This window comes from Erpetoichthys calabaricus, chromosome 11 (assembly GCF_900747795.2).
Source record: "Erpetoichthys calabaricus chromosome 11, fErpCal1.3, whole genome shotgun sequence".
NCBI classification, from domain to species: domain Eukaryota; kingdom Metazoa; phylum Chordata; class Cladistia; order Polypteriformes; family Polypteridae; genus Erpetoichthys; species Erpetoichthys calabaricus.
In genome coordinates, this window is record NC_041404.2 from 22,135,959 (window position 1) to 22,162,849 (window position 26,891).

At 38.7% G+C, this 26,891-nt stretch overlaps 2 protein-coding genes across 2 annotated transcripts in view; one reads left to right on the forward strand and one right to left on the reverse strand.

The window, feature by feature from the left end:
- The window catches only part of LOC127529561 (uncharacterized), a 315,715-nt gene that overhangs the window by 18,299 nt on the left and 270,525 nt on the right, over nucleotides 1-26,891 (forward strand). The window lies entirely within an intron of this gene.
- The window catches only part of rad50 (RAD50 homolog, double strand break repair protein), a 126,401-nt gene continuing 122,242 nt past the window's right edge, over nucleotides 22,733-26,891 (reverse strand). The window contains exon 26 of the mRNA XM_028812794.2: nucleotides 22,733-23,398. Coding sequence (XP_028668627.1) covers nucleotides 23,212-23,398 — 187 coding nt within the window. The 3' untranslated portion in view covers nucleotides 22,733-23,211. The remainder of the gene's footprint in view (nucleotides 23,399-26,891) is intronic.

Here is a 26,891-nt window from a genome sequence, read left to right on the forward strand (position 1 = left end):
AGTAGAAACCTCGTTAACAAAGGTAGATTTCTCCATGAATAATTTGATTACGCAGCCATGTAAACCTTTAATCAGGTAACAGTTTAGTATTTTGTGGTCTGCGAATGTCCGATGCACTCTATCAATCCACACATACATTTGTGTCACACAGGCTTTTGGCAGCCATGGGTAGAACCCTCCACAAAATACATTCCCAGAGGAAACTGTTCAGGCGATCACATTATTCCTTCTCTTGGCTGAAATTATCGGTCTCAGTATTTCAGAAATCGTTAAATTTACTGTAAATCGATAAGCCCTATAATCCCAGGTACTCTTTTGCATATGTTTTGGGAGTGTCCTCCATCTTGGCTTTGTAGTTGTCTATTGCTAAATTTCTCTCAACTGTTTTTCACATTGATATCCCCTCCCTTCCTTCAAATTGTTCTCTTATGGACCTCTCATCTCTCCTTCTCTGACTTCCACCCAGAGGAGGCTGTTTTGTCTCAACACAATAGCTGCAGAGTCATTTTTAGCTTCTCACTGGAAATCTGATGTTTCTATCTTCTTTGCATCTTGCCAGGCCTCATCTTTTTAAGTCTTACTCTCCTAGAATTGTTAGTGGCGGTGATCAATGGGTCATCCACATCATAGGTTACAAAATGGCGGCTCTTGTGGAGATTCTGCACAACTGGATGGCTGGTGGTTGCTGCTGCTCTCCTTTTCCTGCTTCTTAAACCCTAACTCAGTTTGTCTGACATTTGGACTGCGTTTCCCTCCTAGCTTTTGCTCAGGCTGTTTTCTTTTCACCTTTTTAACAGGGCAAATTTTGTGTGTGTGGGTGGTGCTGGGGTTGTATTCTTTTTGTTATTACTGCCTTTAGAATTATTTTCCTTTGGGTGTTTATTTGATGAGAAACTGGTTGGTGTCATTACTTCTTTTTAATGTTATTTAAACTTCCATAAATATTTGATCACTAATAATATTGTCTTAAATTTAGCTACCTTGACCGTTCGTTTCTTTCTAAATTGTATTTCTGAATATTTATTTTCACACAGACTTTGATTGTCTCTTTTGACTCCCCCTACAGCCTTATTTATGGTGATGTTAAATGGCATACCCAGCCATGGACTGACTTGTAGCATGGGAATCGGCTCGGCTGTAGTCATATCAGGACTAGGAGTGATTGGATTACAGGACTGAATGCTGTCAGCACCTCCTAGAAATGTATCCAAATTCATAGCCCACCCAGAACATAAGTCTTTGGAAGACCACAGGGAGAATGAGATGTGATCTCCCAGCTGGAGTGTTTCTCCCATGCTCAAAGCTGACAGCCACAGAGCAATTTATTGCCTTTAAGTGCAGAAGCGTACAAGCCTTAAGGCATCCAGCATTCCACTCTGGTGCATCCCCTCATCCTCCCCAGTTTACTAAGCCACACATCCAAACAAAGTCTCCTTCCTGCAGCTCAACCCCCAGCCTTCCATTGTCAGCCTTCGTGTGTCTTGGATATTCTCGAAGACCAACATTCTGTGAAATGAAAATGTAAGCACATCCCAAGGATATTATTGAGCTTTTCAAAAATTAGATCTTCTTGTAAACAGTCCTTACAGATAAAGGTGAACAAATGACACAAATTGACATGCTGTATTCATTCTCATAATGTAAATTAACAAAAAATTATATTTGTCACATGAAAAAAGTAAATACATAAAATTAGAATAAGGAGTTCCAGATTAGGTTGCAGATTATGGAGTATGCAGGTGGAATCTGTCTTATTTAATCAGCAGATATCAAGGGTCTGATGCTCTCTTTACTACTAATATGTGTGGCATCATCATGCATTATCAAAACAGCTCTCTAAGGTGTTCAGAAAGAAGATTATAGATGCCTATGAGTCTGGCTACTGGTAAACCAGGTAATTTTACACCGTTGGCAGGTTGTGTAGGTTTTCACTTTATCTCCACACATCCTTCCTCACTGAGGGCCACCAGACTACCTCCAAGATCTTCATTAGAGCCTTCAACCAGCCACCACCAAAAGGGCTATCATGAAAATAGGCCAGGAAATCCTGGAAGGAGTGCCCTAGAGACAACTACCTGGTATTTCACACCGTTAAGTTTAGATGGTACACAGAGATATAATATCAGCTGGAATTCCTGGTAATGAATGTGACACATTCGCAACTCTGAGTTTTCCCATACTTCCCAAGAAACTGGCACTACAATATCACTATCAAGGTTAAGGGTAGCAATCCGACAAGACAAAGGAGCAGACAGATTAAAGTTGATGTTGACCTGCAGTGACTTTGTGGCCTCCCTCAGTACTGTCACACGTACTTCCAGGACTTTTAGAGTAAGAATATTTATCACTACTATATTTTCTTGGTGTCATTCAGTTTACTAATTTCAGAACTCACACTTGTTGGTAACATCTCCGGTTTTATTTGGGTTCATTTGAATCTAAAATATTACTGATTTTTCACTTTGCTCATTCTGTTAAGTCTCCAATTATCTATTCTGCTTTTCACACCTTTACCATTTATTAATGTTTTCCAACTCATTTCTAGTTCATTGTCAAGAAAGATGGGCAACCATATAGCATCATCACAAACAACATCACAGATGTCCTTTTCCAGTTACTTCATGGAAATCAGAGCTTGTATTATTAGAACATTAGAAACGTTGTGACGAGAACAGGCCATCAAGCTTGTTGATCCTATTCACTTTGATTATCTAAAATAACATCAAGTCCAGATTTGAAGGTCCATAAAGTTCTTCTCTCCATCACACTACCTGGTAATGTATTCCACGTGTCTATGGTTCTTTGTGTGAAGAAAAACTTTCTAACATTTTTGCAAAATCTGCCCTTAACTAGACTGTCTAAAATAACATCAAGTCAAGAACTGAAGGTCCCTAAAGTTCTGCTCTCCATCACACTACTTGGTAGCTTATTCCATGTGTCCATCGTTCTTTGCGTGAAGAAAAACTTCCAAGTTTCCAGCTGTGTCCCTGTGTTCTTCTGGCAGAATTTATTTGAAAACTACAATCTCCTATTTCTAATTTTAGAAATTTCAAGTATGTTCCCCTTTAACCTTCATTTGCTTAAACTAACAAAGTTCAGCTCCATCAGTCATCCTCATTACTCATACCTTTTAGTCCTAGTTGCTTTTCTCTGGACTTTTTCTAGTGCTGCTTTGTCTTTTTTATAGCTCGGAGACCAAAACTGAATGCTGTACTCCACATAAGGCTTCACTTGTGTGGTATGCAGCTTAAGCATGACCTCTCTTGAAATGTACTCCACACCTTGTGACCCTGTATATACCCTAACATCCTATAAGCTTTCGTGATCACTTCTGCCCACTATCTGGATTTATTGTAGATAGTGACAAGTCCACTATAACCTGCAAGTCTTTCTCATTAGACTGTGTTAGAAAACTGTAGGTTAGAATGATTCCATTTGACATATTTCCCTGTTTCTGCATTTAAGAGTCTTGTTTAAGATAACTAATCAAATCTCCATCCATCCATCCATTTTCCAACCCGCTGAATCCGAACACAGGGTCACGGGGGTCTGCTGGAACCAATCCCAGCCAACACAGGGCACAAGACAGGAACCAATCCCGGGCAGGGTGCCAATCCACCGCAGAATCAAATCTCTCACCTGAGAAAAAAGCTCTTCATCCTCATTAAAAGCTGCCATAATTATACTAGTTATTGTCTACTCCTTCATTTCTGAGATTGCAACCATCCTAACTTTCCCACCGCTCAACTATGCAAGTGACTTATTTAATTCCTAATTTTCCATGTGCTGCTCTTTTGAAGCTCTAACACATCTAATTACTTTTTACTTATTTGGTCTCTGCTACGTTTCAAACTCCATAAAGTTGCATTAAGTTTTAAACCTTATCATTCAAAATTTATTCAAGCAGGTTTTTGAAGTCTACATAGTCTTCATTCTTGTGCTGTTCATATTTTTCCTCTAGGATGTTGCATGATTTTTGGCTGTAGGGAGTTTATAATATCACTGTGTGCTTCTTACATGCATGCTTATGAGCACCGTCATGACCGGACACTCCAAGAGAGAACAAAAGTAGAAAGCAGCGATCAGAAGGTGACACGTTGGGTAACAAACTTCAAACTTTACTATTGGGCCTTTGTTTGTACTGCCACTCCGCCTTTTGGATTTTTTTTGCAACAAACAATCTCAATTATTTCTTACATATGGAAAGAAATGGCAGAATTAAATTCCAATTTGCTTTCACTCTGGTCCTTTCTTGGTATGCAGGCACTTGATGATCTTTAAGGGGTGTGAGGACTTCTGTCATTCTCCTCCATTTACTCTAAGTCTCAGTGTCTTCCTCTACTCTCATTTTTATCTTGCAGCTAAGGCCCGCTGTCAGAATGTTTGGAATCCCTTTATTCTCCCCTGTCATCTTATCTCTGTTTAAATTATTTTCTTTAGTAAGTTTCCTGTCTAACCCTGTTTTCATGTTATATGCTTGTCTTTATCATCACAAGAAAGCTCTTTTAGCCTCCTTAAAAGTGGATCAGATTGGGCACCTTCCTCCCACTTTAGGTGGGGTTCAATTGCAAATACTGGCAAGTTGGGGATTTTCCTTTATTGTTGTTTTTGACTGACTTACTTGTTTGTCTCCACCTTTCCCTTAAGATTATTAAAAATATTTACCAAAAAAAAAAAAAAAAAAAGAATGTGACGTCTTTGTCTAAACTACACTGCTCTAAAAAAATGAAGGGAACACTTAAATCATCACAGACTAACACCAAGTCAATGAAGCTTCAGGGATATCAGTCTGTCCAGTTAAGAAGCAGAAGCAACTGTGAATCAGCGTCACCTGCTTTGGTGCAAATGAAAGTGACAACAGGTGACCTGGAGAGGAAACAGCAAGACAACCAAAAAAAAAAGGAAATGGTTTTGGAGGTGGTGGCCACAGACAATTGTTCTCTCCTCATCCTTCCTGACTGATGCTTCTCTAGTTTTGCATTTTGCTAGTGTCCTTGTCACCTCTGGTAGCATGAGGCAGTACTTGCAGCTGATTCAGGTAGTCCAGCTCCTCTAGGATGGCACATCCACACGTGCCATTGCAAGAAGCTTTGCTATGTCTCCCAACACAGTCTCAAGGGCATGGAAGAGATGCCAGGAGATAGGCCAGGGTTGTAGAAGGGCATCTACCCAGTAGTATGGCTGGTATCAGTTCCTTTGAGTGAGGAGGAATGGGAGGAGCACTACCAGCATCCTACAAAATGACCAGACTGTCAGAAACAGACTCCATGGGGGTGGCATGAGGGCCTGACATCCTTTACTGGGACCTGTGCTCTCAGCCCATCACCATGCAGCTTGATTGTCATTTGTCAGTGAATACCACAATTGGGAGTCCCTCCACTGGCGCCCTGTTCTCCACACAGATGAGAGCAGGTTCACACTGTGACAGACATATTAGAGTCTGGAGACACTGGTGAATGTTATGCAGCCTGCTACATCATCCAGAATGACATGTTTTGGTAGTGGGTCAGTGATGGTCTGGGGAAGCATATCCCTGGAAGCTTGCACAGATCTCTATATGCTAGGCAACAGTACTCTGACTGTTGTTAGGTACCGGGATGAAATCCTCAGAGCCACTGTCAGATCTTACATTGTAGCAGAGGGCCCTGGGTTCCTCCTGGTGAAGTACAATGCCCAGCCTCATGTGGGCAGAGTGTGTAGGCAGTTCCTGGATGACAAAGGCATTGATGCCATTGACTGGCCTGCACGTTCCCAAGAACTAAATCCAATTGAGAACCTCTGGGATGTTATGTATCGGTGCACCTGACGCATCCAAGTAGTGCCACAGACTGTCCAGGAGCTCACTGATGCCCTGATCCAGGAGATCCCCCAGGACACCATCCACTGTCTCATCAGAAGCATGCCCAGATGTTATTGGAAGTGCATAAGTGAAGGTCATACACACTACTGAGTCACATTATTAGTTGCCGAGATGAAATTCATGCAAGTTTAATCAGCCTGTGATTTCAATGCTTGACTTTTAGTGTGATGTTGAGTTCAGCCAGCAGTGGGTTGGTGATTTTGGTTTCCATTGACTGTTGCTACATCATTTTGTTCTCAATGAATTACACAGTATTACTCAGTAAAGATTTTCCACTTGAATATTTCGTTTATCGAGATCCAATGTGTGATATAAGTGTTCTCTTAATTTATTTGAGCAGTGCATAATGGCCATGGCTAAAGGATCATGAAATAAGCCTCTAAAATTGTTCCTTTCACATTCATTCTGGTATAGTTAGTAATCCTGTAAAATTTTCAGATTACACTAAAATTGGAGGAATGACAGATGCTGAGGAGGCAGCAAAAAAAAAAAAAAATCAAACAGAATTCGTGAAGCTTCAATACTGGGTGAACACTTGGAAAATGCAGTTTAACGAAGAAGAGTGCAAAGTGCTACACGAGCAAAAGGAACGTCATTTATAAATATAAGGTGGAAATCACTCTCCCACAGGAAGCACGCTCTGAGAAAGATGTAGGGGTTTATGTTGACATTTTCATCACCTAAGCAATGTGCAGAAACAATCATAAAGGTAAAAAATGTAAGGTTATAGCATAAAAATTTGAATATAAATCAAGGGATAGTACACTAACACTATTTAATGCACTGGTGGAGCATTGTGTGCAGTTTTGATCATCACACTACAAGAAAGACATAACAGCACTTGAAGCTGTGCGGAGGAGAGCAACCCGGTCCATTGTGGGACTTAAGGACATGTCCTACTCTGACAGACTCAGACAATTAAACCTGTTTAGTCTCGAGCTGAGGAGACTGTTTGGGAACCCAATCCAGGGGCCTCATGTATAAATGGTGCGTACGCACAAAAATGTTGCGTACTGCAAAAAGGAGCAACAGCGTGCATTGTTTAAATCCGGTGAGATGAATCCATTAACTTGATGTCATCATCATGTTGTGGTCTTCCCTTCTGCCTAAATCAGCAGGAAATTGTCAGACTAGCTACTTATTTTTGCAGACCTATGGTGTTCTGCATGTGTTACTTAGCTTGCTTTTCACCAGAACTTCTTCTTATTGCTGCCAAAAGTGGACCCCCAGTACAGATTGTCAGTGCATTCTGAGACATTCATGCTCGCTCTTAGCTGACTGCCCATGGCCAATCTGTTACGCACTTGATGCTCTGTTTCCAGTGACAAGACAACTATAATATGGATATCGGGACATACAGGAGAACAGTTTGAAATATCAAACAAATTGGTGTTTTTCATTTTAAACGTGTTAGGTAGGTCTAGTGTTATTTAAATCAACTAGCTTCAGCTATTTATTTTATTGGCTTAAGTGTAAGTTTGCAATAAGGAATTGTAGTTTCCTTTTGATTTTGCAAATTCATGATGCCGTTAATATTTTGCTGGTGCGGACTCTCAGGTGCATATAAAGCTTTGAGGAAAGTATTACGTAAAGTAATAAAACATTCTTAGATCACTTTAAACCAAATAAGGATTGTGTAAAATAAAATGCTAATTATAAAGAGAGGGATACGCCGAGATTCTCTCCTGTCTGTTTATGTAATTGGGCTTCAGTGTGGGTATGATGGGCCTGAGAGTGACTCTCTGCAGCTGCCTGAATACACTGAAAAAGACAAATACTAGCATTTTGCAAGACAAACTCCAGGGGCCTCATGTATAAATGGTGTGTTTGCACAAAAATGTTGCATGCGCCAGTTTCGAAGCTCACATCTCAATGTATCAAAACTAAACTTGGCGTAAAGCCACGCACATTATCACGACAACACAACTCATTGCATATGCATGGTTTTTGCTCGGTTTTGCAAACTGGTGGCACCCAGTGTCAAAGCTGTGATACTGTTCATGTGTTGTTTCCCTTTTATTTTTAGATTCACATCCATGATGTGGCTTTATCAAATACACTGAAATTAACTGCATATCGTTTATATAGGGTGGTCCAGATCTAACTATGCTACTTTTAATACAATGAAATAATTGCATAATTAGATCTGGACCACCTGTATATTGAAGGCATCTGATTGTAATCAACCAGTAACAATATAATGATCCACGGAATGGCCAAACTATTCCAAATACTATAGCTGCCTTAGCGTTGTTACTCTCAGTGCACCTCAGAGTATTTTAACCCACTGTATTTGAGTGTGGAATCACAGCTCTACAGAAGCTGATGGGAAAGCTCTATGGCGGATTGTGTTGAGAGTGCAGAGGATAATCGGGATACAGCTTCAGAGAACATTTATAACACACAGTGCCTCAGCCATGTGCACAGTCTATTTGAACTTCTCTCATTCGGCAAATGTTTCAGAGCCTTTCCTGTAGGGACCTTGCGGTTCAGAAACAGTTTCATCCCAAGAACTATAAATGCACTCAATCAGTCCATCAAGTGCTCCTGGTAGAACTGTTTGTACATACAAGTACAATTATCTCACTGTAAACTTGCACTACAGTTGAATATTTTTCATTGTTTTTTATTGTATTATTATTGTTATTTTATCATTTTATTGTAAAATAAGTTTATGGAGGATTTGCATATTGAATCTTATTATACCCTACAATAACAATAGAGAAATTCAATTCAATTCAAAAGAAGAGAGTGGGTATTTACAGATAATGATGACTGACTTCTAAGTCGATTTAAATTTCCAAGACCTATCTTCTTGGAGCTGTTGATATTATTTTTAAAATGAAATGCATTAAAATATGTATGTTACATTATACAGATACATTTTTAACTTCATTTAAATAATGTATACTGTTGATAATTAAACGTGTGGGGGCAGTGGCGCAGCAGTAGCGATGAGCGGGTGTCCAGTGCAGGGATTGTTCCTGCCTCGCACTGAATGCTTGCTGGGACTGGCATGACCCTGGATGGATAGATGGATGGAATAACATTAAACATGTACTACAAAGATATTTCAATGTTCCTTAAAAGTTCTGAAGAATCGTCATTCTAACATTACAGAAGGTTTGACATTTATTACAGAGCTTATTGTGTGGTGATTGGTTACTTTAGTTATGATGAGATGTGAGAAATTCTAGTAAATTAAAAATTGATCTTAAGATGAAGTTTACAACATTCTACTTTAATAACAAAATAAACTAAGAGCGTGACACTCAGACAGTGGGCTATGACTTGTCTTTTTACGGGGACTTTGATATCTGACGACTTCTTTTATTTCAGGCAATGTACGACTTTCTGAATTTGAACTTTCAAGTTTCTCCACCACTCTGTATCACTCAGTCAACTTCCTTTTGTTGTTTTTTCACTAGTTCATCCAACAAATAGTACGTTTTTCCTTTCCTGTGCTTCACATTCACTGAAATTCTTTTTTTGACATGCTTTTGCCATTGTCTTTTAACCAAAAACTGAACAGGGAAGGTGATATTTATATTGATTTACATAATAAAATATGCAAAAATTATGGGAGGAGTTGGGGTGGAATGGCAGGTGCGAGCATGTGAGTAACTTTTCACGTTGTCTGGGATTGATGGAGCTGAAGTGTGTGGAAGTTGGCCTACGCAAGGTTTTGTGCATCTGAATATTTTTGTGCGTACACACATTTCCACTTTTGTCCATACGCCATGTTTCAGTGTGAACTCTATGCACGACGTTATACATGAGGCCCCAGGTGAGGTTCAAATCAGAGGTGTTGTTGTGGGATGTCTGGCGCTTTAGCCCCTGATATCAAGCATACAGCCCCTGATTAGTTGGATCCCTCCCACATACCTGTCCAATGAACTTAGGCTTCTATCGCCTGATTTTCAAGAGCCCAACCCTCGAAGTGCAAAAACTCCATGGAGGACCCCAACTGTCAACAGTGTGAAAACTCAACCTAGGGCACCCCTTCCCCTCACTTTTAAGTTTCAACTTAAATGGCTTTTATGGGTTGGGGGGCTTAACCTCCTAATACAGTGTTTTTTAATCAATGTACCATGGCACAGTGGTATGCTGTGAGAGCTACCCAGTTGTGCTGTGGTAATAATAATGTAGAGAACCTGGACCTGAACCTGAGAGGGACAAGCAGGTGGTCGAGACCTGTCTGAGGAGGACTAAAAGCAACTTCACGATCACTGTATTGCAAATACAGCTTTTAGAGCACTTCAGAAGCGTCTCCTGGCTGCAAGAGTCCATCTGCCTGGGTGGGTAGTCGCCCACGAATCTCACAGGACTGGTGGACAGTGGGCATACGAGTTGCATCTGAGGAAAAGACAGACAAAGGAACGAAGCAGCTGGGAGAAACACCCTCAAAGTGCTCACTAAGTGCCGTGTCTGCAAACGCTGATCTTGGAGTTGCTTTTTTTTTTAAATCGGCTTCTCCAGTAGTTCCACCCCTTCAGAAGTTGAACATGTGTAGGAGATATAACATGTTTGTGGTTAGTAAAATAGTGGTATGCCTTGGGATGCTTTTGGTTACAAAAAGTGCCGCCACAGAAAAAAGGTTGGGAAACACAGAGCTAACAAGTCCTGAAGCTAGTGATTAGATATTAATCAGATGCAAAGTGATAAATTGAGCATAGCTTATTTTAATACCAAGTGTGAAACCAAAAGGTGGACACAGATCTGTGAATCTGACACATCATTTATCTTTCTAAAATAAATGATCTGTATTACTTCTAAGAAAAAAAAAATCACATAATTTAAGATGCTTGATAACACAATCTGCAAAGGAAGCTCAGGCATGCTGATACTACCTTGTCACTCTACAGCTTTCTTTAGTATTGCTGCCATTTTGGTTTCTGCATCTTGCTAATGTTGTGGAGTATCTGCAATTCTGAAAGTGCAAATGCACCGCTCTTGCTTTCCATGACCACAAAAAAAGCAAAAATGTTCTAAAGGTTTTTACCTTCATAATTGTGCACTAAGTTTATGATAATAAGCTATACAGAGCATTCTGAAATTGCTTGCGAAGCCTGGCAAGAGTGGTATTGACAAACAGTCCATCAAGACTAATGGAGGGAGAAATGATGCCACGAAGTGTGCATGAAAACCTGTGGCCATGGGTGGTAGAGTTATATACTAGTGCCTCAGATGTACAGTAATGCTTACTTAGCAAAGGAAGAGAGATGTCACAGGGCACTTAGAGGCCGATTGGACTCCTCCAGGTCATCAGGAGACAGCAAACAGTTCCAAAAAAGTGGCAAAGGTCAATTTTATAATCTGGACTCTTTTAAAGTTAAATCTGTCTAAGTGGTCCAGTGGTTTCAGTGGTTCCCAAGACTTTATTCACGGTTCCGAACTCCTAATAATACAAGTGTGGAGAGTAAAGGCTTCTGCTTACCAGTAAGACAAGAGGCAAACTGAAGCAAAGGCTCAACAGAAATTAAGGAAGAGACGCCAGAGATATGGAGACAGAGAGAGAGAAGGAGGGGGGAGACATGAGGTCAAAAGTAGTTCTTTGTTGTGGTACTGACATGTAGCAAAGTGGGGTCCCTTGTGTGTCTACCTGGGCAAATAAACTCACTTTTAAAATATTTATGGGCTGTTCTTATCACAGCCTGCATTATGAAACATATACTTATGTGAATTTCCCATTGGGATTAATAAAGTATCTATCTATCTATCTCTATCTACTTAGAAACTCTTAAATCCTTTAGTGGGGCAATGCTCCCATACATTTATGGGCATTTATTACAAGAGTTACCTTTCCATATTGACAGACCCCATACACCCCAGGAACAATCAGACGTTCAGTTTCTATCCTGAGTCATTAAACTGTTAATTTTGTTACGATCATTTGCTTGATCTGTGACCAAGACTCCATCATGTAGGCACCCAACTACATATCAAGTAACAATAGTGTTCAGTTTTACTTTTTTACCTATACTTGATGGCTCAGATACATGTCTTACACATATGTGATATTTACTTATGAAATATGTCATTTTAATTTTGAATATTAATGCTGCAAAATTACTTTTTATCTTTCAGTTTGCTCTGTTCAGGAATTCTACCGTGCTTTGTCATCCTTAACAGAGTACCTCAAATACACTCTTATTATACTGTCAGGATTGACTCCTGCTGTAGTTCAATACTTGTATCAGAACAGGCAGGAGAGAAAATCATATACTTATTCAAATATTATAGATAATAAGTTTAAATCTTTAAATATTATGACTGGTGCCAAAAACAAAAGTAAATAAAATGTGGCTTTGCAAACCATACAACCTGATAGTGCTAGATGTGTCGTTTTAGGCAGCTCATAAACTTGTAGTTACACTCGATTCTCTCTAGTCAGCTCATCTATGGTCTGATCTCTTCAGGTCATCATCTGGACTGCTGTCTGCTCAGCCAGCCCATCACCTGACTTTATACAACTTTCCTTAGAGGCCTGTCCCAGTCATATTTGCTGGGCTTATAAATTTCAAACCTGTCTCCTATTCTATGAGCTTACTGGCTAATAAAAAGTAAAGTGTAAAATGTAAAAACCTGCCCTGTGTGGTCAACTCTCCCCGACCTTGTCAGAGATGACCAGAGCACTGGATTAACAAAAGGTGTGTTTGATTTAGTAAGTCATGAATATTCCACAGCAATAACTGGCTTATCCAGCTTCCTTAAACTTTAAAATTAGACAGTCAGACAACTGTTTAAACATTTATATTGTTAGACATTAATAATAACAAAAAAAATGATCAACTTATATGCTAGATATTATTCTCCATCATGCACCCTATATTGTATTGTCGCTGCATTTTCTGCACCAGTGGTTCCATCAACAAATGCTGTTCATTGTACTGTAACTTACACCAACATTAAATTTAATAGAATTGATCAGCAAAGATGATCGCACAAGACGCGCCTTGGTTCTTGTCCAGCCTGACACATATACACACTCTCCTTTTGTACACATCCTTACCCTAGAGATGGTCCCATTGCTTTCTAGTCTTGGGCTAGCAAAAGTATTCATTCTGGGAGATATATTTGATGAATCAGGCTTTCGAAGACTCCAGTCTCTTAAATCTTCCTTTTCTATGCCCTCCTCTTTATTTTTTTATTTACAACTTCATTTTTAAAGCTTGTGAGGTTCCAAGCTTTCCATCCCTTGTATAATTTCTCGCTTATGCTGTCCTCTTGCCTGAAACTAGTATAAACCTTATATAACCTTAGTAAGGCCTAAATTATCAGTTAAGCCAGTTTGGCACTTAGATCTTTCCTCTTCTACTATTTCATGGAATTTAGTTTTTAAAAATGTCTCCGTGGCATCAAGAACTCCTAATTACCAATAAACCCAATTTAAATTTCTTCACCAATTATATTCCACTGCACATAAACAATATGCATGGAGGTTGTCCTCTGAATACACCAGGTGAGTTTATGCATATGTTTTGGGACTGACCTAATGTGTTCAGATTTTGAACTAGAGTCTCTGATATTCTTACTTCCATTTTCTCCTTCAGCACTCCTTTCCTTCCCTCCATTTTAATTCCTTTAGACTTTTCCTCACTATCTGTTACTAAGCAGTGCCTATTTGCTTCAGGGACAATTGTAGCAAAACTTTCCCTTGCCAGGTCAGTTCCGATCAGGTTGGGGAGCATGCACTGGTACAGTGTGTTGCCACACACACACCACATGATGAAACAACTTGGGATCCTGGTTGGCAACCCCTCAGGCAGACATTCGGTTCAGTCCCATCCTCCAGAAATGTCCATCTATCTGCTGCAGCCAGGTGTTACGTGAACATTCCATTGGCCTGGTCCAGCCACTCAGGTCCTGAACAATGATGTTCCTGTGAGCTCGATCACCCTCGGGGAATCGTGTCACAGCCGTAGTGCTGTAACTGATGCTCCCTCAAAATGCAGGTACTGTGCCTCATTCAAGACTCCGTGAGCAACCGCTCATTCGACACAAACTCAAACCAGCAGGACCCAAAGATTCTCCGAAGAGAGACATATGGCAAGACAGGAAGCACCAGGACTCCAAAGATTTGAACCTTCTTCCTCTTGCATAGATATCGGGAGTGCCACACACCCCTCCTTTCCAGCGACCTCATGACCCCCCACGCTCTCCCAATCCGTCTATTGACTTCATAGGAAGAGTCACCAGAGATGTGAATGTCACTGCTGAGGTAAGTAATCCTCTTGACAAGTTGCCTTTGCCCCTCAATGGAAATTCCCTGATTGCTTTTCTCTTTCTGTCTTTGAAATCTTTTATAATTCAACCCTTTTGTAACTTGTAGTGGTGAAGGGCAATGAGACTTCTGGCTTTTAAATTAATAAATGGGCTGATGTGTCCCAGGTAGAAGTAATAGTGTTACTCTCACATGTTATCTAGTGCAGCGAAATTCTTACTTGCACGGTCAAGCAACATTCCAGTCTAACTGAAGTTTGTGCATTTGATCTTTAACACAATAAGCTGCAGTTCTTCAGGTTTTTTACTTCACAGGAAAATAAAAGTAGCTGGGGATGAATATCAAGAACAAACAAAGGAGAAAAATATCAACAATTAATGAACAGTAATAAAAAAACCTTAAAACCTGCTGATCTCTTTTAATGTTTAAATTTATTTAGTTCATCAAATAAATTATAATTGTACATTAACATTACAAAAATGTCATTATTTTAGTTTGTTTGCATTCAGAGGTATATTTACTATTTTATGCTTCAAATGTCAACAAAATATGGAATTTGGTAATGGATGACCAAATGTTTGAATGGACTTGTATTTCATATTAGCTTAGAAGCCTTTTCTTCACAAGAGTTACAGGGTGTTATACACAAAATTTTAGAAATGGGATAACAATTTTGAAAGAAATACTGACAAAGCGAATAGTCACTTGATTGGCTTTGCCAGACTGATATGTGAATTCTAATAAGAAGATAAGCTCATCACACTGTATATCCATGGGGTGGAGGATGTTCAATAGTAGACATTTTGCCCTCTCCTGCCCTATTTCTCCAGCTGAGTTTTACAATGTTTCCACATGATAGTGATGATATAACCAGCTTTCTAGTGCAAGGCAAAGAATTCTTAATATTAGGATCCATGAGCAAGTAAAAGATCATGAGAATCCTGACTGCAGACCTGCAAAGTCCAGCAAGAAATTAGGAAGGAGCAGCAAAGATTATAATTTCAAACTGGACTCAACATTCGAAAGCTCATCTCAGTGCATTTTGGATATTGTATAAGGCTATTGGGCCGATTCATTAGTCATTTATTCTAAGGTATCAGGAATATTTAATTTGAGGAAGTATGTTATAATCAAGTGTAGGGGAATCACCATATGAAATAAACTTGGATTAGCACTGAATGACAAAAACTGAACAGACCCCTGAAAGTGGCATGATGGCCATCAACCTGGAAAGAACTTTATTCCAAAGTCAATGACTAATACCCTATGCTGTAAAATTGTACCTTAGATGTATGTGCAATTATAATCCTTTTACACCTGGTGAATGTCTACACTTTGTTAATTTACTTATAGACAATTCATGTTATATGTGTGTATGTACCTTGTTTGCAAACTTAAGATTATTACAATTCTTGTTATATATACTGTATATTTCTGCCTTTTTGTCAGCTGCTGTAATCCTGCAATTTCCTTAAGTATTAATACTTTCTTTCTTTCTCTTTCTTTCTTTTACATACTGTATTTACAAATAGACTTACAGAGTCATTATTATCATGTGTACAGAGTACAGTGAAATACATACTTGCATGTGCTAGTCAACATGCAAGATGTCACCACTCTCCAGAGTGATGATTAGTGAATAGAACAACCTTACTGTGCTGCTTGTGCAAGGTGACAGCAGTTAGAGGGACAGAGAATGGCATCAGGAGGTAATATGGACAGACCACGATTCAAGTAGGTGTTGTAACCAGGAAGACAAAAAGAAACAAACATCAGGATATGTAGCCAGATTCATTGTTAAAGAACAGAGCAGCATATTGTGAGCCAAACAAGGTTAAATATAACAAGAGTCAAAAAATATGTGAATATGTGAGTTATAATTTGTAGTCAGAAGACAGAAAAAGTAACAAGAATTATTTTTTGTTCATGAATCCAAATTTTGGATGATCTGGAATTGCAAGGCACTGACGTTTATGCCACTGCAGTAATGACGTCACCCACCACCCGTGTCCAGTCGTGGAAACAAGCCACAGTATAGCAACCATTAACAAAACTATCCCAGATTGGTGGTGCATAAAAAGAAAGCAGAACAGCACTTATTTAGCACTGGTAAAAATACATGAGAACAAGAAAGAAATATCACTAGTAGATTCCTTTACCTTCAAAACCCCATGGAAAAAATATTAAAACAATCATCAGCCTTATAATGACATTATCGAGTCATTATTATCCAAGGCACAAAGTACAGTGAAATTTGTATTTGCATGTGCTAATCAACATGTAATACATTGACATTCTCTGGCACCATGGTTAGTAACTAGAATTACATTACCTGAAAACTTATGTCTTCCTTACCTGAAAAATCTCAGAACACATTTCAGCTTTTAGTTGAGGTAATTGCACCTGTTATTTAAAAGTCCTGCATAGTTTAACTAAGTAAATTAGGGACATTCTACTGCTCTTTCAAGGCAAAACAAAGGCCTATTATTGCCACGTTTATCCCATTATGGAATTAGTTCAGAAGTAAAATTCATGATTCATGTAGATTTACTTTGCATTTACACAGACATTAAAACATACTTAGGTTTTACAGATAATCACTTTTAGACAGATAGCACTTCATTTGTCTCTAAAGGGATATTCAGTTTTTTATAGAAGCATAATAAATAAAGATTATAACAATCAACAGTCACAGCCCCCTCAAATGCACACTGGAGTTACTACAGTACAAGAAAACTACAGTCCGGCCAAGGTGGGTTCAGCGGACCCATTTGTGCGTTTGGCTAGAGGTCCTTGCCAAACCCATACCCAAAAAATTAAGAAAATATTAGAATTCGTCAGTAACCATATATACCACATAATACTAGCAAAAAAAATTCTAGTATTTTTTATTGTATCGACGTAGACGGCCAACCCGGGTCCACTGGACCCAAAGCAGCATTTCCACATTTATGCATAGATGACATCATATTTTTAGTCATTTATAATTAGCAACACTTGACAGGTGAGCAAACAGTTTGCTATGAATCCAACAGTCTGTTTAGTAAGGCCGACTGCATGATATTTTGCATTCGTTGCATGACTTTGGTGGTGATGGCCACTTCATGCTGGCGATATCAGTCCAGGTCACGTGATAGTATCGATGGAGATGACGACAGTGACCTACCAAATAACAACACCGTAGTTTTCAAGGCAAAGAATGGACAGGGATGGAACTCAGTTTTCCAACCGACAGGTAAAGCCAGAGCCCACAACATATTGACAATTTGTCAAAATAAAGTCATTCTTCCACCAGGTAAAATACTTGAAGAACCCGTTGATGCGTATGGTTTATTCGTTACTGACCAAATGGTGAATGCCATCGTTGATGTCACAAACAAGGAGGCCACAAGAGTTATCAACAAAAAAAGATTGAAGCCATGGAAAGATACAGATCCAGTGGAAATTCGGGCCTTTTTTGGTATCCTACTTACTGCTGGTCACCTAAGATCAAACCATCAGAGTTATGAAGTTTTATGGGATAGCATGTACGGTACACCGATATTTCGAGCCACAATGGGACGTAACCGATTTAAATCTCTCCTCAGATACATCCGTTTTGATGACAGGTCAACTAGGAGTGTTCGCCGATCAAAGGACAAGTTAGCACCAATCCGTGAAACAAGTGGTCAACAACTTACGCAAGCATTACATACCAGGAGCTAACAGAACACTTGATGAACAACTGGTGCCTTTTCGAGGATGTTGCCCATTCAGACAGTATCTCCCAACTAAACCAAATAGATATGGGATGAAGATATGGTGGGCATGTGACTCGGGAACATTCTCCCCACTCAATGGCATACCATACATAGGCAAGGAAACAGTCAGAGCCACAAGTCTGGGGAGACAAGTAGTTGAGAAACTTGTTGAACCTTACGAAGGGAGCAATCGAAATGTAACATGCGACAATTACTTCACTGATCACGAGTTAGCTTTGTCACTGTTGTCTAAAGGGCTGACAATTGTTGGCACAGTAAGAAAAAGCAAAGCATTCATACCACCGGAATTTCATACATGTGCAGACAGGCCAACCCAGTCATCTGTATTTGGTTTCACCAAAACAACGACACTAGTGCCATATATGCCAAAACCACTTTCCACTATGCACCATGACAGTTCAGTCGATGAAACCAAGCAAACAAGCCAGAAATTATCACGTACTACAACTCGACTTGATCAGGAAGTTCACCAGTACATGTGCAAAAGGCGCACAAACCGATGGCCCTTTGCATTCTTTATGAACTACCTTGATGTATGTGGCATTGCAGCTTTCATCATATGGACTTTAACTTATCCAGACTGGAACAAACGATGTCACCCCAGACACCCAATGTTCCTAACTGATATCAGTGAAGCATTGGTTCATGCTCATATCACACGCAGATCAACAATTGGCTTGCATAGATCAACACTTAGCGTTATTGCTGTTCATTCATCACCACATGAACCAGAATGCATCAGAAGAAAAGTCGCTGCTACCTCTGTGTCAAGGACAGGAAGCAGCGTCAGTGTTGTGATGAGTGTGGCAAGCACATTTGCAACGAACACAGTGTTTCATGTCGGTTGTGCAATAAATGCAATAAGCAGTAATAGTAACTATTATCAATGACATTGCCATTTATATTTTCTTACAAACTTGTTGAACCGATGGCTTGTCAAAGTCAGAAAACAATAACTGCTATTGTTAAAATCTGTTCCATGTTGAGTTAGGAAATGAGCTCATTGCTTAATGTTTTTTTTGCGAAAATAATTATGTCAATTTATCACTGACGATATATAAATGGCGATTTTTTTGTGCGAACTGGTTTATTTTGGGCACACTTAACTAAATGATTGTAACTGTTAATAAAAAATTCCATTCCTATGACATAAGATACTGTTTGATGCCTGCGACATGGTCAGAAATCATGGTTTAACAATGATGGGTCCGTCGGACCCACCTTGGCCGTCTACGTTAGGAAAATACCTTGGTTGGATAAGGGTAATAAAGACAAAAAGAGCAGTACCTGTGAGGATAAAGGAGCCCCAGTATCGTTTCTTGAGTATCAGAGAAAGGATGTGGAGCATTGTTCATAATGACCATTAGTTTTGTCTTAATTCTCTATTCTGCTACTACCTTCAGCAAGACAAGAGTGTGTCCCATAACTGAGCCTGCCATATTAATCAGCTTGTTGATTCGGTGGTCCTCTCTTGAAGTTATGCGACCAGCCCAGCAAACCACAATATAAAACACTGTACTGACCACCACAGAGTTATCCATCCATCCATCCATTGTCCAACCTGCTGAATCCGAACACAGGGTCACGGGGGTCTGCTGGAGCCAATCCCAGCCAACACAGGGCACAAGGCAGGAACCAATCCCGGGCAGGGTGCCAACCCACCGCAGGACACACACAAACACACCCACACACCAAGCACACACTAGGGACAATTTAGAATCGCCAATCCACCTAACCTGCATGTCTTTGGACTGTGGGAGGAAACTGGAGCGCCCGGAGGAAACCCACGTAGACATGGGGAGAACATGCAAACTCTACGCAGGGAGGACCCGGGAAGCAAGCCCGGGTCTCCTAACTGCGAGGCAGCAGCGCTACCACTACACCACCGTGCCGCCCACAGAGTTATAAAATATGTAAAACATGTATAGGGTGTCACTACCCACATTAAAGGAGAGCAGTCTCCTAAAGATAAAAATACATAGTTCCTTTATGTTACCAGACCAATTCAGCTTGTCAATGACATAGACCCCCAAATATTTATAGCAGTGTACCAACTCAACATCCACTGGGTGTACGGATTCTTAATATGAATCAAAAGTCATTCATGAGTTCCCTGGTTTTGCTGATGTTACATTGCAGAAAGGTTTCTTTGCAACAAGAAACAAAGGTTCTCCACCTGACTCCTATACTCTGTCTCATCCCCCTTATCAATATACCCCATAAGCACAGAGTTATATGAGAATTTCTTCAAGTGACATGACCTGGTGTTATATTTATATTCCGAGGTGTACAGAGTAAAGAGAAAAGGAGACAGGACTGGTCTTGTGGTGCTTTAATGTTGCTCATATCTACATCAGAGATATAGTCCTTGAGTCTCACGAACTAATTGATCTACCTTATAGACAGTCTATTATAAAGGACATCACAGGCTCATCCCCCTGTATATCTCAGTGTTTACTCCTTAACAATGATGGCTGGATGGTATTAAAAGCATTGGATATATCTAACTCATAGGGAAAAAAAACTTTGCGGGCCAGACAGCAAGGCTGTAAGAAAGGCCCCTTTTAAATGTAAACATCCAAAAACAAACTAAAAAACAGGTTAAAATACAAGGTTAAGCAGATGATACCACAAAGCTGACTAAATTTTCTGATTACATTGAGAGTTTTGGAGGACAATTTAGAGTAACTGCATCCTGTATTTATTTTATTTTTGTGAACAACCCTTGAATATTGTGATAAAAGAACATAACTAATGTGTGTGTAGGCTATCAGTCTGTCTATCACAATATTTTAATCACCCTGCGCTTTTTTCTGTGATTCATAAAGTGGTCCAACCGATGCTCCTTACACCAAGTTACTTGGACACAGCAGAAGAGCCAAGAACTCAACAAAAGAAAACAAACTTGCAATTATCCTCTTTCCTTTGTTCTATCAGAGGACCTTGTTCTGCTGTAGTCGTCCTATTCCTTAACAAGAATTTCTTGTTTAAAGAAAAAATTTGAGCTAAGTGTTCTAATGTTCAAATATTTTGTCCTTGCATTATCAACTTTTAGGTGTGCTTATTTGGAAGAATTAGGCAACTATTGAAGGCTGAAAGATACATGGATCTATTTGCAGGGTGACTGTCCTTATTAAGTACAGACCTGACAAGACCTTAACCTGCAAGGAGAGGTGAGAACACTCCTCATGGTTGCTGTGGACTTTACATCAAGAGGGTCAAGTGCTTTGCTTCAGGACAGATAAAGATCAAACACTCTGTTTTAATGGTTTAAAAAAAAAAGTTCATATGGTGTCATTCCATATTTTGACTGATGCTAGGCCCTAGTTCATACCTTTCTTGATGAAGGAGATAAACAACAGCCCTGGGGCCAGAGGAAAGCTAACAATAACATACAGTCCACTACAAAAGATGCTGAAGTGAGTAAACCAAACCATGGAAACACTTATATGTGGCAACCTTCAGGAGACAAGTGGTTTAATAAGCTGCATTAGTAAGGCTCTTTATAAGACCATCTGTAAAACTCTGAAAAGACAGACAATCTTATAGTTCTTATCTCCCAAATGATATCCTCCAATTCTAGAAACAACTTTCCAAACTAGTAAAGAACAAAATAATGAGTGCTACATTCCATCAAGTTGAAGTATTTAACTAAACAAAGTAAAATTCTGAACTTATCAGTAGGAGACTTATTCTGAATAAAGGCTGACCTGCTATTCAAAGCCAGCAGCAAATTCTCTGAAAAGCATTTAACACAATTAACAGGACCAGTGACCAATATAAAAAAACTGGGATCGATCAATTACTTCACAAAATGGGGCACAGATAAAAAACTGAAAATCGGACATAACTAATGTGGTAAACCTATATCCATATTTTGGTTTTTCAGGGTGCCTGACTTATGATGGAAATATGATGGTGTCAGAAAGTTTTAACGTCTTCTGTGTTTTTTGAAACTATTTTAAATATACGTGTATTACAATCTGGTAAAATGTATGACGTGTATATGTGATTTGTGTGATCAGTCAAGGAAATGAGATTTTCCTCATTTGTTGAGAGCAAATGAAACTCTCATATAATGGTCAGCACATATGGCCTGATGATATTCAGTGCATAAAAAATGGGAAACATGAGGAGATAACATAAGAGCAAAAGGTGACATTTGTAATAAAGTAAGATTTTTCTTTTTATAACATTGATGAGTTTCTACCACATGATTTAACTGAAAGAGGACTTTGCTTGCACCATATATTACAAAAGGCACTGGAAACAAATATGCAGACTTGGGATTGAAGTAGGATCAACTTAGCATACTGTGTTGAATATTTTGTGTATTCTGTGTGTTATGGAACTTTGTACAATTATAAACCTTTTTCTCTCTTTAATACTTTGTAAGTAGTGGTTTATTTTTTCAGCTAACCATTTCCTGACACCTGTAAAATGTTTGAAATATTTAAAGGGATAGGAGGACACAAAGTTTTTTGTTTTTTTTTAACAATACAAGTTAACCCATGTTATTTGATTAACTGTTTTCCTTTCTAGCCACTGAGGAGCTGACACACAGAGAGATCAGCTGACATCACCAGAGAAGAGTAACACTCACAGTGTTCCAAGACAGCATCTGCATAGTTGATGGATGGAGCTCTCCGCTGAGCTCATGCTGCAAAGTGCTTGCTTCTTAGCTTGAGAATGTGGGTTTGCAGCTCACCACAGAAGAAATCTGTAAACTAAGATGCTTCATGGTGTGAGCCCACAGCAATTTCATCCATAAACTATGTGGATCCCTGTCAAAATTGCTTGTAATATTTTAGTATACCTGCTCTCTTAGTAGCTCAATAACAAGCTTCCTCATTTGGGTTCATCACTAAATGAAAACCAGTAGGCTTCAAATGGCAAGAATCACTGATTATTTTTTCATACATTTACTATGACAAGTAACTTTAAACTTGAATAATGTTTTAACAATAAAAAAAAACAAAATTAGATTTATATACTGATATAGGAACCGTCCATTCTAATAAAATACAATTATTCAACTTAAGTTACATTCATATAAATGGCAGGGTAAGGCTCTGCCAATAATAGATTCTTTCTCCAAAAAAAAATCTGTATTAGATATTTCCAGGATTAGGTAGTATACAATCCTAAATATCAATGTGTCTGTTAAAGATATAATAAACATTTTCAAATGATTGTATTAATGTATTAATATTTTATAGTATTTAGTCCTTTTTACGATTTACAGGTAACCAAAACAGGGCAGAGGGTGAAATGAAATAAAGGCAAACAGAGTCTTTCATATTTCTTCACAAATTTTAAAATTTACAGTTAAACTTTTCATTGAGATATTGTTCTATTAAATATATTTAATGAACATATGAACTGAGAGATTGAACACTAGATTTCATAATCTCTGAACACTGATCAATATTCTTTCTAATCCTATAGAAATGTTCCACATACTCTGAACGGCCCAAAAGCTCCACAAAGTCTTCATCATGGGTGATAATCAACAACTGAAAGTTGCGCTGCTGTGATCGACTCTTTATTATCCTGTAGGGTGAAAAAAAGAAACAGTTAATAACGTGCATTTTTGGAACATTTAATTAATAATCATTTGATACATCAAGGACAGGAATAAATGCATTGGTTACACAGTAATCCAACAAATTGCATTCTATTAGGAAATTAAAATAATTTGGTATAATTTACGTATTCAAGTCAATTTTTGCCTGATAGCCTTACCACTCTAATTTAAAATCATCACAGGAAACAGTGCCTTAAAAGAAAACCCATGCAGAGAGTGCCTAGAATCTGTAGACGGATATTCCTTCTTCAGAAACACAACTACACATACCTGTACAGTCATGCTTACAGAGGTCACTCATATTATTAATGTGTAAACTTGTAGTTATTTTATTACCACAATTACAGTTTTGTTAATACTATCAATACACATATATGATAGAACAGCAATATAAAATAATACCAGTGGAAAGATATAATTCTTATTTGTAATAATTATACAGAATAATGCTCGATAATGGTCAATCTGTAATAGCGGTTTACCTTTCAGAAGATCAAACTACTTTACAGCATGCTATAGACGTCAGATAATGCACATGCTCTCTGTACTGGGGTAGCTCTGTTGCATCACAACTCATAGCAGCCTCAAAATAATCTCAGGAATCTGCATATTCACCCTGTACCTGCCTGGGTTTTGTTGCTTAGGTTAATTTGCAGCTCTGAATTAGCCCGGTAAGGGTGGGTGTGCATGGAAAAACTAGCCTGCAATGAAATGGCATCCCATCTAAGCTTAGTTCATGTCTTGTGCTACTGGAACAAACTCTGGTCTCTGTTATCCTGAACCAGTTTAAGCAGACTGGCAATGGAAGGAAGGATAGTACTTTTATTTTTGTAAACGTTACAAACAAAAATATCTGAAAGGATCTATCTGCTTGAGGAAGCATAAAAGTGAACCAACATACTGTATATACTCAAGTATAAGCCGACCCAAATATAAGCCGAGGTACCTAATTTTACCTACAAAAACTGGAAAAACTTATTGACTGGAGTATAAGCCTAGGGTGAGAAATGCAGCAGCTACTGGTAAGTTTCAATAATCAAAATAAATACCAATAAAATTACCGTACATTAATTGAGGCATCAGTAGGTTAAATGTTTTTGAGTATTTATTTCAAAGAAAAACAGTAAACTAGCTCTGTAAGTGGAGAAGAGGGTCAACAAAAACAATATGGTATCTCTCTCGTGTGTGCGTGTGTGTCTGTCTCTCTCTCTCGCGTGTGTGTGTGTGTGTGTACTGTACACTCCAGCTTTCTGTCAGGTTGGTGGGGGCAGCGGGATCTGACTCGAATATAAGCCGAGGGTGACGTTTTTCGGCACATTTTGGGTGCTGAAAAACTCGGCTTATATTCGAGTATATACAGTACTGCTTTTCCATTAACACTATGAACCAGTTATCTGCCGATTATCTGATTCCAGGCATTTTTGTCATGTGCAAGACTACTCAAGGATGAGTTATTTGAACAGCGATTACTCTAACAATTGCCTGACATGCTAAAACAGATGTTATTTCTTAGTTCTTACTCCAGATCTGTCTGTGTGATTGTTCTAAAGCTACTAAAGCCAAGAATGAACTTGGGTTCTACTCTTAACCTTTCCTTTTGCCTTCAGCGTTAGTTGTGCTGCAGTCATACGAGAGGATTTTTGGCTGAAGAATTTGGCTCTAGCATTAAGCACGCCGACAGTGTGAAAGGTGTCGAATGAATTTTCCTCTCAAGTTCAGTATATTAGAGATTTGTACTTGTGCCCATTTTGAGATTTTCACCTCTGTGCCTAGTATTCTAACATCATTTTGTTCTCTACCTTTTTGTATCTATTTAACACCATCTGTTTTTGACCTTGATTTTTGCACTTTAATAAATCTTACATACTTTTTACATGGCCTGCTCACAGCTCAGAAGTCACCTCTTGCTCGTCTAAGGTATGTAGCCCCTACTTACGCCTGAGTGCTTTCTAATCCAAATGTAGATTTGTCTCACTTTACAAACTGATGTTGAATGGTTGCACTGACTAAGCAAACATTGCTTGAGGAACACCTAACCAGATGATGCATATCTCACACAATGCTATAGCTACACTATCTTTTTATCTTCAATGCCTGTTGTCTAGCATCAGAGATAAAATGAACCAGTAGGCAAATGAAGGCACTAGGGACAGAGCCCAAATTCATTCTTGTCAAGTGATGTTCAGGTGCTTCTGAAGATACACCTTATTACGGGGAATCTTGGCACTGCTGAGGTTTATTACTTTTTTGTTCTCCTGCTAGATGTCTACACCTGTTCAGAGCCAATCAACTATTAAGCAACTTTAGCACTGAGTGCTAGATTTCTTCTAACTTTGAGAATAACTTTTAACAATTCTTCTTGTGTTGTACTTTAAACTGGGTTATTTATTAAGTACCATCCAAACCCTTGGAAATTACCTGGATTTCTGCATTAATTATTTATAAAAATTTGGTCTGATCTGCAACTGATGTCCTGTTCATATCAGATTAGTTTCACACCAAGAGATGGAGTAAAGTAATAATTATCAGAGGATTTCTGTAATTTTTAAACCCTTTTTGGACAGTATTAGTGTTATCCCAGGAGCTAGGATAAACTAAGTGATTGAAGTGGGCTGGTATGCATTGGTACTCTGTGCTGGCATTACCCTATTCCTAACTTATGTGTACCAGTAGTCAATGAATGCGAAACAATGTATACTGTCAGTTCGGACCACATGGACCAAGAGTTTGCACCAACGTATGTCAAAATCTAATTGTTCATATTAGCGTGTTCTTGGACCTCTGAGGGGATATCCCACCCTGTTATTTTTTTCCCCACTTCAAACCCTGGGTAAAGTAATTACTACCCGGAGGAGTTCTGTAATTTTAGTTCTGAATGAATCATTTAAATGACTGAATTTTATTGATAAGTCAATTTCCATGGAACTAGTTTAAACTGGGGTGATTTTTTTGTGACTTCTTATAGAAGATAAATAGATATATTTAAACAGATATATATACATATATATATCATCTGTAAAAACATACTGACACGCGCGATTTGGACTGGACTAAAATTACAGATATCCACCAGTAATAATTACTTTTAAAACTAATTCTTTCCAAATAGGGATCAGGTCACAGTTATAGACACAGCCAACCTAAACTGATGACACAAAATTGTACTTCATTTTGTCAATAATGAACACATTGTTTAAACATGCAAAGTCAAGACCTGAAAAATTTATGTAAAGTCTTGCATTTAGTAACAAGTAGAACTTCCTTTAGTAGCAATAACCATTATCAAATGTTTCCTGTAATGCTTAAAAGACTTAAGCAGAGGTTTGGATAATTTTGTGAACATTTTTTCCTAACAAAACATGATGCTCCCTCCACCTTGCTTCACAGTTGGGATAAGTTCTTAGTGATTTTTTTTTTTTTACCAACATAGCATTGTGTGTTTTTCCAAAAAGCTCACTC